Here is a 12,856-nt window from a genome sequence, read left to right on the forward strand (position 1 = left end):
TACTGATACAGCTCGGTTTACTGTTTACTTGCCTGACCTTGGATAACAGCCGATAATTACTAAAGTTTTCCCTTCTTCAAAATCAGCTCCCTTTGGCACTTCCTCTCCTCGGCGCTCTGTTTATGTTTTTGGTTTTCAGGTGACTCACGTCTTCTGGAAATGTCTCTGTCTGGGTTTAATTTCCTCGTTTTTTACAACTCTCTCTTTCACTCACTCACTCACTCACTCACTCACTCTCATTCCTTCTCTGTCGCACTCTTCCATCTCTCAAAGCCAGGGCCTCAAAGCCAGGGCCTCAAAGCCAGGCCAGGTATGATCATATCTTGGTTTTTGTTATTCTCAGAGGAGCGATGCGCATGCTTTTTCCACAGTCTGGACTAAGTGGAACAAATATGCACATGAAAATCAGAGAGACAGATCAGTGAGTCCCTCATCTATTTGTTTGGATTGTTTTCCAGTTTGCAGCATAAATAACTGTGCAGTCATTCTTTCATTTTCTTCCCTCAGAGACTTTCTAATGAATCTTGCAGCACATTCATAGGCCAGCCTAGCATTCTCCTCCAGCCTGAGCATCTGTGTAGGACTGATAATGAGGCTTTGAAGCTCATGTTCTCCCTGTCTTTGCCGTCATTGTACCTTGTTAAATGGCGTCGTACCAGCATCGCAGTGATGACGCTTTGATCGCAGAAGATAAACATAACTCTGTACTGAGTGTGAGGCATTTCTTTTAAGCGAGTGGGTGTGAGGGAGAGGGGTATAGATTCCATGCTCATGTTCATTACAGTAACAGATGGAGTTCATGTCTGTATCATGAACTAACTTTATGTGAGTTTTCCAAATATGTGAAAGGTAGACATTGAAATGTTGGTATCTCCACTGCTAATGTTATTTTAAAGTGTGTGATTAAGATAGAGTCATAAAGTCTTTATTTTAATTTAGCATATAGATATTGATCTCATGCAGAAACAGCATGCCTGGCTCCTGTTGAGGAGATGTAGACGGAAACAAGTTATATGAATTCAAGTTTTTAGTTGTTTTTTTCTGATTTGACACATGTGGACGGCCCACATGTGTCAATGGAATGGAATGGAGTCAAAACAAAACTGTCACATGACAGATAATTTGAGATCAGCAAACATTGTATTGTGTCAAAAGAATCATTTTAATTTAATATGTTTAATATCAAATCCTGATAAAAGGTGTGACACACCCCCTGTCTCAGCTGATTGGTGGGTTACTTAGACACATTTTCTATGAGTTTGATGTTCTGTAAGATAAAACGTATCCCCCCATAGGTGCTGATGGGAGAACAAAACATTAATCTTTGGGATTGCTACATTAATATATTGTAAATAACCAGAGATAGAACAGATCTAATGTTACCACAGTTTGACTTCTGTTAACTGCTTCACTGCACAATGTGAGAAAAACATATAATGTGTTCAAAATGCGAACACACAATAGTAAGAAATGTGAAAAATAAACAGAAGTTTAAGAGTACATGTAATTCTTTTTCTCTCTATCTGCTGTTAGTCATGTTTTACACAGTACTTGTGTTTGAAACAAATCCAACATAAATGAAAAATCTAGCACCATTTGATCTAAGTACAGCTGCTAGCAAGCATCTGCCTTCATCAGAAGAGTGTATGCATGCTTATTCTACCTAGACCTCCACCCAAAAGGTTAAACAAACCTTGTTTAGTGAGATTGTTTGGCTTTTTTCTATGAAATACATTGTGTTCTTTATCTGGACAAATTCAGACTTTTCTGGTGCATTTAATGCTAATCCTCATATCATGATAACATGATAACTGAATTTGCAAATAATTGTGCAGCCCTAGTTCAAACCCCAAAACAGACTATTACATAAATGGATAACGTTGTTCATAAAGTACTGTTTGTTGTGGAGTCTTGATTATGACAGGAACAAAGAGCACATGAACTCATTGTACAACATAAAGTGGTATTTAATAACAATGCAGGTCCTCGTCTTGATTAAGTACACATCAAAACCACAACCAAACCAATTACTGCAGCAATTGTTCTCTGCAGTTTCTAACTCATTCAAACACTCCTAATATGAAACTGTCAACTCACATTTACAATCTCTATCATCATAATCACAAATCGTTTGTTCCATTTTTAGCTTCGATGGAGGCACAAAGACTGTTTGTTGAGAAAAGGCAAAGGGCCAATATTGTTGCAAGCTGTGACTGATTAAGTTACTGCTGGGGTCCTTTTATCACATAATGTGAATCCTTGTGAGCTGAATTAATGATTTACAGACTTTTAGTGCTGACACATGGGATGGGGCTAATATGATTAGTCTGGGAACACAAGGAGAGGAAGTTTAAAGAAGAGTGTCCGGAATATCACGTCTTCATCAAATTTGGAAGGAACATTTGGAAATGCAGTTGGTAGACTGTTCTTAATGTAAAATGATTGTAGCAAGCCTAAACATGACACGCCTGACGTGTGAGTTCATTGCATACTCAGGGTCAGGCCATTAAAAACCGGACCAGATTTGGTCCAATTGGTCCAAACAGATCTACCAGTGGAAACAGGAACTCGAAAACAACAACTCAGGTCTCAAAACATCAAGTTTGTTTTCCCCAGATCACTACTAGACTGTGAAAATCTATTATAATGGCAGTCTGAGAACCAAAGGCATGGATGCATGCTGTAGAGATGGTAACAGAGACCCTCCAATTACTATTTGTTCACTCAGAGTTAACAAAGACTCCACTGTGTGAAAGTTCAGATCCCACTGAGGCTAAATATCAGAGTGAAGCTTGTGTCTTTGAGGGAGAACGAGGCTGTGAAATGATCAGGAAAGTGAGCACACAAACAACCACAACGCCTGATAAAGAAGAACACTCTCCAACATTACAGCTCTGCGATTACACAAGATAGTAACTTTACCGGAATCTGTATTTCAGTGAACATTACAAAATAAAAGCTTTGACATTTACACTGTTTGGCTGTATTTTCCTGGTTTCTGCCCTTATCGTTTGCTCTGTATGTTTTCTTTTGAACACGGTTTCACTTTGTGACTATTTTCCCTTTTTTTTGTCCCACCAGGTTGAGCTGCATCTGAAGCCCATCCAGTCTGTGCTGCGCCACCAGAAGCCACTGGCCTTCGTGCTCAACTCCCCCCAGTCGCTGATCTGGAAGATCAAGACGGAGAACCTGGCCCCAGGCATTAAGCATACCTTTCATGTGAGTCCAGCGTCACAGAACGCTTCAAAATCCTACTTCCTAAAACTGTGTATTCATTTCCTCTCTGGCTAAGCTATTCCTATTTCAGTAGCTGTCTTATCTGAGTAAAATATATTAAATGATATAAGTTTGCAGAGGAGCCCTTTGCTCTCTGCACAAGAGGTTTCTCATGCAGGAGGCTTTACTTCCTCTTTACAAATACACATGTGTTGTTTTTCCCAGAGCCTTGTTAGATTCAGAATTGTCCTCTGTATGATAGGAAGAAGGAGAGTTGATGCTAACTCAAACCAGTCTTTCCCCCGCATATCAAACTGTAAGATAAATTCAGCTATAAAGATGTAATGTGCCCTGTCAGCTTTATTCCCAAACTATAACCACAGGGCCATATTCCTGCTTCCTCCCTTCCTCCCTCCCTCCCTCCCTCCCTTCCTCATTTAAAAAAAGTCTTGTTGATAGCTTGGCAGCTGTTCAAATCAGACAGGGCGTATCCACAAAAATCCCAAGAAGGGGGGGAATGTTTGGGAGCAAACAGTAAACCACTTAAGCTCTCTGGAGGAAGGAGTTGAACTCTCACCTTCTCATTTATGCTCGAATACTAAATAATGCTGCTAGTTTGTTTGAAACACAGATGAATCTGAGATGCTACTGCAGATTTGAAACATTATAAAGGCACTCAACTAAGAGGTCGTTTTTTAAGAAGCCAGTAAAGCCAGAAGTGGTAGTTATTGGAAAATGTATATATTTAATCAGCCTTCTGTTCCAAAGATGATCTTGAGTTAAGCGTTTTTTACACCAGTTGGTGTATCCTGTAATGATAAAGTTCACCAAAAAGTCCTATATTTCCATCATCCCAATACTTTTTTTTTTGCCAAACATAGTTGTATAGTTAAAATGACATGCATGACAGCATGCAATAAGAGGCATTTTCTGTATTTTAAAAGGCTTAACAGTTCATGTGGAAGCTTGTTAAATGTAATGTGAGAAAGTGATGTTACTCATGCTCTGTGACATGCTTAACTTTACTCTAAGAGCAGCACAAGCAGAGAGAAGTCGTAAACTCCAAGGTCAGCTCACGGTGGACTCAAGTTTGCGTCAGAAGCTTGTTTTCCTTCTTCTTTTAAAAATTGTGCTGTCTCCCTTTTAGGCTGTAAAACTAAATCCAACTCACATGGCGGGGGTTTGCATTAAGACCAGGGAACATGTCGGGGAAGAATAGACAAGGATTTGGTGAGGGGTATGTCAGTGTAGTTGGAGCCAGGTCCCCTGGAGAGCCAGCCATATTTAGTGAAGGTACCATGGGGCCTCGCTGGGAAACTTAATAAAAAAAGAAAAAGTAAAAATGGACTTTTACAGTGCCCTTGTTTAAAGCCCATGTCTCACATGAGAGAATCAGAGTCCAGAGGCCTCAGCCGTGGCTTACTATACGATATTGCAATGGAATTTATTTCTACGCCTTTAAATGCTGAGAAAGCTTTCCTGTTTTTTTGGCTTCCCAGAAGTAATCATTTTCAATTGTATGTTAACACCACAGCATTCTGCAAGAATGCAGTACCAGGTACAGAAAATGTTTCCAGATGTGGTCAAGTGTTTTTGTTGCTTACTTTTCATGAAAAAATATCCCACCCGTGAAAGCCAATGTGACACGGAGAAGAACAAAGATTGATTGCAAAAGCCCGGCATTGTGCATATCTGTACGTATACACACTCACACATATGATACAGGCAGCCTCATATTCCTCTTATATATATATAGTCTGTTAACAACCCCTTTGGCATTTATGAGATGTTAACAAGCCTTTTTTTAGATCATCTGAAAGTTTTAAAATATTAACTGATATTTGACTTTCATCAATAATACTTTAAAGTTGTTTATCACCTACAGGGAAACCGTGAACTGAAATGAATGAAGAATTAAGGCAAAGACATTGTGATGGCTTTAAAGAAAGATGTTTGAGAATCTTGAAAAAGTCAGTTGCTCTAATAAATCTTGACAAAGATTTTTAACATGTCAGGTGAACAGGAAGCCAGCACATTATGTTCTTATGAGTTTTTTAGATGTGAGAGCAGGAGCACAGCCTTCATTTGAACACATCTCAATACTCCCATTCAGTCTGTTTTCCTGCAACAGATTTGTGGACGAAACGGATGCATTTCATACAGATTGATGTTTGTCTGACATGCTTGTGTTTTCCTTAGTGGTGATAATGTGTAGTCAGTGAGACTGGTGTTCCAGTGTAGACCAGCAGGTCAGCATCACATTAAATGTCTCCCCTTGTCAGCGGGGACAGACAGAACACAGCTGACAGCCATGTGGCGCTGTTTCTGTGTGTCTAATGATGATGATCATCAGTGATGTTAGGAGAGACAGGAGTTTCATGTCTTCTTTATCTCAAACTAAAAAGGGGCCGCGCTGAAAATGTCTTTTTTTTAATGACAAGATAGAGCTCTGTTTTAGAGGAATGTGTATTCATCAGATTAATTTGCAGTAGATACTCATGGTTGAGCTAAAAACCCTTCACATCAGACAGAATGTCTCTGTTAGCACTTCACTATGAGGCTTTTTTGGCACATAATCACAGCTGTCAAATGGGAGGAGGAGATAAAGGGAATCTTAACAGTAATGGAGGATTCCCCTGCAGCCAGACAAGGCTAAAGCAAATGGCTTTAACTGACTGCAGGCCCCCTCCTGAATGAGGTGTGAAGTATTTTGTGTTTGAGTGACAGCACTGAGCCCTCTCGGAGTGCAAACTGTTGGCATCTTGTCCGTCAGCCTAACTGCACAACGTCGTAACCCAGAAGAGTTCCAGAGACTGCTGCTCTACCCGAATCCTCTCCAGAATGAAACCTCCTTAACATGCCGCTCAGCTTAAATACCACAGTGTACAGGATGAACAATCCCCCGGCTTCTGTTCACTGTTAACATGAACTCATCACCTCAATATAAGTTGCAACTGACGATTTCCTCCCAAGCTGCCATTTAGAACCTTGATTTAACGCACAAGTAGAGAAAAACGGAGCCAGTGATCCCCATATGACAGGTATCTAATAACTAACCTAATATTTTCTTTGTTTCTTTCGTCTTTTTTTTTTTACTTTTCAGGATATCAAGCTGTTTTTTTTCTGAAAGAAGAAACATTCAAAAGTGGTCCTAAATATGCAGACGATAACTTTGACAATGAAGCTGTCTAACAGACCAAGGCTGTAATGAAAATGAGTTCCAGGCAAAAAGTCAGCATCCTCACTAAACACAGATCAACATAGAAACCATATGTATAGTGTGTTTATTTTCTGTTCAGCAGTGTTAAGTTTATTAGTTCTAGTAACACATTGTCATATCATAGTCTTTAAAAAATATTAATGCTAAGTCTCTTAAGTCTGCAGGAGCTCTCGACAACAACTACAATAACAAAGGTTTTGGACTGGCCAACCTTTGCCCCCTGTTGGTGCCTGTGATGCATGCACAATTGGCATTGTTACATTTCCTTAGCTTTAACTAAATCAATACAATCATCCAATTTCCTTTTTTTATAAGTTCGTAAACAGAAAATGCTTTTCGGAAACAGATGGCTTTGAAAATGCGTTCAAGTTTTTCCTGGAGTTTCTGCAGAGTAAACTTACTTCAATCTAATAAGAGCAGAATCAAGTGAATAATGTGATTCTTGGCCTTCAAAGTAATGCTCATTTAGTACTTTTAGTAATGCACTTACTAAGTTGGACATGCAAACAGATTCAATGAGCAATGAAATTCTTTATAATCTTTGCTGTGCACTGTTGCTTCACTATGATGTTATGTTTCCTTTGTTAATTGTTTTGCACCAAAACACAAAGTCAAATTCCTTGTACAGTATTTGTAAACATACTTGGTAATATCGACAGTTTTGGTGAGACAATGGTTTAGGATAGGAGTTTAGCGAATGATTAACTGTTTTAAAAACTGGCCACCAGAGTACTTCTCTCTGATGAAAAAATGTCATTTTAGATAATGACCCTGTCATTTCCAGCACCTTCTGTCAGGTCTCTCTGTGACGGAGGAGTTGCTGTGGTGAGAGCTTTGACTAAAAGAGTCAAGAGGAACTGGTTTTGGACTTAGCACTTACGAACTGAAACCCACGGCCAGACCCCTCACATTGACTTTCCATTGGAGAGGAGGTTTCCTTGGGCTAATTGGACTTTGAATCAAGCCTGCCAGTTCCTGGTTCCAGTGCTCCGGACTCCTTGGATCCAGATTGTCTGCCTGGAAAAGCTTCACAGACGTTAAGCACACTGTTGCCACAGACTTTTAAAACGCCAGAATCTAGTCTTGTGTTATAAAACATGTTCTTAACGGTACTTCTTGTCAATCAGCAGCAGTCAGGACTCATCACGGGTTTAAAATGACATGAAAAATGAACTCTGAAATCGAGCCAAATTTTATTTTACCAGGGGACACTTGGATTCAGAGTGAGACACATGTGCAGTGTGCCGTGTTGACTTTGTGGTCTTATGTATATATTTCTTTTCGGGGTTCGGGAAAGAGGGCTGAGTTGCATCTCTGCTTGAAAGGCTTGACTTGGAACAAATGTTTTATGACTCTTGATGGAACAACTCTGTTGGCTTGTCTTGCCTATTGTTTGTTTGCCAAGCTTTGCCTTTCACTTCTGTATTTCTTTCATTAGTTGAAGGCTCTTCGTACGAGTTTTGCTCTCACACAAGCTCTCTCCTCAGAGTAATCGCTGATGGAAACCATGGGTAGCCACGATCGTTTTATTTATTTGGAGGCAAGCACAGGAACGCTCCAGAGTGGCGCTGAGACATATGGTATTGTTTTCTCCACAACAGGGCCTGCCAGTTCACAAGAACACATGCATGTTTGCAGAGAGCAGCGTGATTGGCTCCACATAGCTCATCGGGGGAGATAGGATCAAATTAGCCACGAAAGCATTTACTTATCACATTAATATCACCAGGGACTTAGTGCATGCTCAGACTTTCACTCAACCCTACACTTCCCATCACCAATCTCTGTTTGCAACACCTCTTAATTTCCAAACAGCCTTCTGCGATTCCCAGGCTGAGGGTGTTGCTCAGTGGAGGATTACAGCTCTATGATAATTGATGTCAAACATTTGGTATGCTTTCGCCTTTAAATTGCACATATGGCTGTAATATGTTCATGCTTATAGGCAGAAAGAGCAGCAAATATACTGCTGGATGTTTTGAGTAGGTTTCTCTGTGCTGGCAGATGTGCTTGAAGAGAACAAGTATTTTGTTCCAATTTAAGAGGCGGTGCTTTGGACTTTTTTGCTGAAGGGATCAAATGCTGACCTGACACAGTTTAATATCAGTAAAAACAGCAGTTACAATTTAAGTCACAGAAACGCCTGCACATATTATAACAAACACAAGCACATGAGTTTCTAGCATTACAGAACATGAAAACATGGGCTGCAGTCCCAACGGTATGTCGCTAACCTTTCCTCTGCATTCTTTTTGTCCGCCCTCTGCCAAGTCCAAGGAATTCCTTAAAGTCAAGGTAACATCCAGTTTTTTTTTAACTTCACAACACATTACATGGCCATCACTGCTTGAAATCCGACTTTTAGACTGTTTTTGGCAGTAATAGCAGTAGCATGCTTAGAAAGAGATGAGCTTTATTTTCTTATAGTGAGGTTTATGTTTGACTTGGCTGTGGACTGTTGCTTACAGCTCAGAAGTACTCTGGAGTGGATAGAAAAGAAAGTTTTGCTACAAGAACAGATTGGTCACAAAGTCAACATAAAGATCCGCTGGCACTTAATGTTTGAATAATTGAAGACGGATTGGCTGGCATTGTCAAGGTTTGAGATTTAAATAGATCTAAATCAAAAAGATGAAACAGGTAAAGAAAGGCTTGCTTCGTCAGAGTCCAGGAGTCAAACAATAAAAATTAAAAGTAGCACATGTTGAAAAGGCAAGAAACGTTTCCACGCAACACAAATGGGTGTGACCAGCAAATCTTTGCAGTTTTAGTGACCACAGGCGTTGGCAAAAACCAGGCGCAGCTGGTCACAACCTATAACAGAGGCTGAATACATTATTATAATAAGAAGAATGGAATAAACCAGTGCAGGCGGCATATGTTTTCGGAAATACCAATAATATTAGCTCCATCCGTAGTATCGGTAAGTGTCTGGTTATTATTTCCAGTCTTGTATGGCAATTATTTAACAGGGCACTTCTCACCTCGAATGGCGATAATCAGTGTTTGAATGCCACTGGAGATGATAACTGCAGAAAATCCTGCTTTTAATGCAGTGTTTGATTAAACTTTATCACCGCAATACAAAGTAACATAAGATGAAAAAAAACATGTGATAAGAATGTTCCCCAGTCACATGAAGTGGTTCATTTGGATGCAAGCGGGAATCTAAAGTTGATTGATAAATTGTACAAGCATACATGAAAGTATTGGGATTGTGCTTGTTTGCCTCGGCCTCAACTCAGAAGTATTCCTCTTCTGCATTTGTAAAACAGGTGCTCGGTGAAGCAGGACGGGCTGTACCTTTCCTGCTACCTTGTGCAAACACATTTGTTTGGTTCCAGGAAATTACCAAACAGGCTCAGACTCAAAAAAATAGTCTTCGCTAGAGGAAAATTGCATAAAAACTGCATTTTCCCCTCGTGCTGGCTGTGAGCCTGCTGGAAAATAGAGCCCCAGTCTTTTTGGTCTGTCAACTGGGCATGCAGCAGGGGAGACGGAGAGCGAGGGCTAGAGAGAGAGAGAGAGAGAGAGAGAGAGAGAGAGAGAGAGAGAGAGAGAGAGTTTGTTAAAGTGGAGCTGCACTTCCCTGTTTCACATTCTTGAGGTTTTCAGTGCTCTGCAAAGCCTGGAGCTAATTTGACTTTCAGGCTTCCCCCTCTAATTCCTTGCGACTAATTACAGCTGTATTCCCGCAATTAAACTGATAAACTCTGCTGAGCTTGGCAAAGTCAGCGAAGCAATCCAAGCCCCTCCCTACTGACTCAGGGCACCACCTCTTCGCCATCTCTCCTTCTCTTTTGCTGTAGTAAACACACTAAAAATAAAAGCTGAATTCTTCGACAGAGTTTGTCTCCTAGGCCGCAGTATTTACTGCTTCTGGTGACAATGCCAGGAACATCATGAGGAGCATCCAGAGGTCAGACAGATGTTGCGCATGAGGAGATTTGAATAGTTCTGTCTGCAAAAATCAGAACACCCTTAAGGGAAATCAGTTTACTATCACTGAATCATGATTGTGATTTGGGGACACATTCACTAAGTCATCGCAAAGAATTGTGCTTTTTTATTCCTCGCGGGTTCAAATGTATTTAAGGTTTTAATTGGGCCTGCCAGCACTGTGTCAGCTCATGCATACGGGTAGGATACCCAGGGAGAAAGAAAAACAAGCATGGACATAAAAAGAGGTAGGCTGTCTAGACCGTGTGCTTGGACTCTTCTGGTTGTGTGGCAGGCTTTTCAGCACATGTGAATGTTTATCTCCCTGAAATGAGGCATATGGGCTTGAGCTTCATTGAGTGCCAAAAGGGTTGTCCCTCCTCTGAAGGGCAAGGCCAGTTTCCCTGTCAAATGCAAATCAGCACTTTTAGTCCTCCATATTATTGAGCCTTCCGCCTGATTTAACCTTTTTGTCACAGTCACAGTAATATCAGCTCAGCTGGATTCAGTCGAGCAACCATGACATGAACTTTACTTATTCACTCACTTCTGGAGCATCCAAAAGAAAGCCCTCAACAACAAACCAAAAGAAAAGAGACGACACAACTTCAAATATCCAAATGGTCTGTCAGTAGAGCCAAAACTTGCCAAAGCTTTTCAATGTGCTCAGGCCAGTGCAGCATGTTTACTTGAAGGTGAACAAGACTGCAGTAAACTCTGGGTGCTGATAGGTTGAAGGACGCAGCATGCTGCCTGCGCTGCCTTGATGCTTCATTGGAAGCTGTGGAGGTTCGGTGGCCCACTGGTCTTTGACCGTGCATTTAGTGTATTTGTACTTGTGTATATTTTTTGTGTCTGTTATGGAAAGACAAACTATCAGTAAAGTATTGAAATGAAGAACCTTGATTGGAGTTTGCCTGCCTGTTTTGCCTTTTTTTTTGGTGTCATCATTGTCACACCTTGTGTCTATTTCAGGCAGATTTCCTCACTTGCGATGATGCCACACTTTATTTTCTCAGTCTGAACACTGGAAACCAGACACAATACTGTGAAGAAGAAAATGTGAAAAAAATAAGCTCTGTGTATTAGTTTAAAGGCTTAATAGAACGGTTTGGATTGAGAATAAAGAATGGTTTCAAAATGTTTAGAAAGCAGGTTTATTATAGGACCGCCTGCAGCTGCTTCATCTGATGATCTCACATACTCTATTTTGACGAGGGAAGAGCGATTTGAGTGGACTTTTTATGTGTATTTATTGTTAAAAACTTGAAAAGAAGATGCTGCATTTTTTCTTAAGCTCAGTCGGCTGAAGAAAACGTGCAGATATCCCTCCTGTGTCCTGGTACTGTGATCACATTTACCAGAACTGAGATACCCGATTATCGGAGCAGTTTCTTTTTTCCCTCTAACACGCCTCCATTTTCCTTTCCTCAAGGTATCCGAGGGCTCCGAGGTCCACTTTCAGCCGGGAAACTTCTCCCGTCTTTGCCAGATCCAGAAGGAGACCCTTCCCCATGGCAGTGAGCACCTCCTTAACTGGGCCCAGAAGAAGTACAGAGCAGTAACCTCCTTCTCTGAGCTCAGGATGACTCAAGACATCTACATCAAAGTTGGAGAAGGTGTGTGCAAGATTCCCCAGATTCCCAACATAGCTCTTGGCCCCAAGGCACGCCTCCCTGTTTCCCTTTAGTTCCCTAAACTTAACTTAGCTTTTGTGTTTCAGCTTTATGTGCACTACTATGAGAAAAGAATTTGCTTCTCTCAGCAGGCGCTCATCCTTTCAAACTTTCTAGTAGGCTACCCGTGGTAACTCTGGGTTGTGGCTGCTTACAGTCACATAAATAATCCGAGCCCCACTAAAAATAGTGATGCTGCAGAGCCATGCATTTGAGTGTTTTAGATTAATTGCAGGACATTTAAACCTTCATAGTCAGTAAGATATATATCTTTAAGATGCTCCTTGCACCATTTTTTTCTTACATGGGTAAAACTGTAAGTAGATAATAACTGGTCGTATACATTACAGATGTTATTGGTGCACCTGTAAAAGGCAACATACGAAGGAAGAGTTTTTTGCTCGTTAACAAAGCAATGACAGTGTATCAACATAAGCAAGACAGCTGTTGGATTATTAATTTGAGAAAAAAATAATCAGATTAAAATCCTTTATTGATCATAAATAACCATCTTTGTTTGCGAGATGAATAAATGATTATCTTATCTTTGTTTGACAACCGATAAATGGTTAGATAAATCTTACAGGTCATAGTGTGTGAAGTGTAAAACATGGACATACTATCATCTCAGTGATATCACCCTTTAGATGACAATGGAAAATAATCAGGGGTAAGTAGTGGAAAGAAATAGCCTTTTCTCATTTTTCCAATAGGTAAGGTAGTGAGGGGATGTGTGTATGAAAGGATGGATCACTGGGGGATTCTCAGGAGAGGCCATGATTGATCTTCACATGTGCTTGAGCCA

General features: G+C 40.5%; 1 protein-coding gene across 1 annotated transcript in view; it reads left to right on the top strand.

Annotated features, from left to right (window-relative positions):
• The window catches only part of tgfbr3 (transforming growth factor, beta receptor III), a 76,277-nt gene that overhangs the window by 35,679 nt on the left and 27,742 nt on the right, over positions 1-12,856 (top strand). Inside the window, exons 4-5 of the mRNA XM_079349688.1 lie at positions 3,082-3,219; positions 11,811-11,994. Of these exons, the coding sequence (XP_079205814.1) occupies positions 3,082-3,219; positions 11,811-11,994 (322 nt within the window). The remainder of the gene's footprint in view (positions 1-3,081; positions 3,220-11,810; positions 11,995-12,856) is intronic.

The sequence above is a fragment of the Symphodus melops genome (assembly GCF_947650265.1).
Source record: "Symphodus melops genome assembly, chromosome: 8".
NCBI classification, from domain to species: Eukaryota; Metazoa; Chordata; class Actinopteri; order Labriformes; family Labridae; genus Symphodus; species Symphodus melops.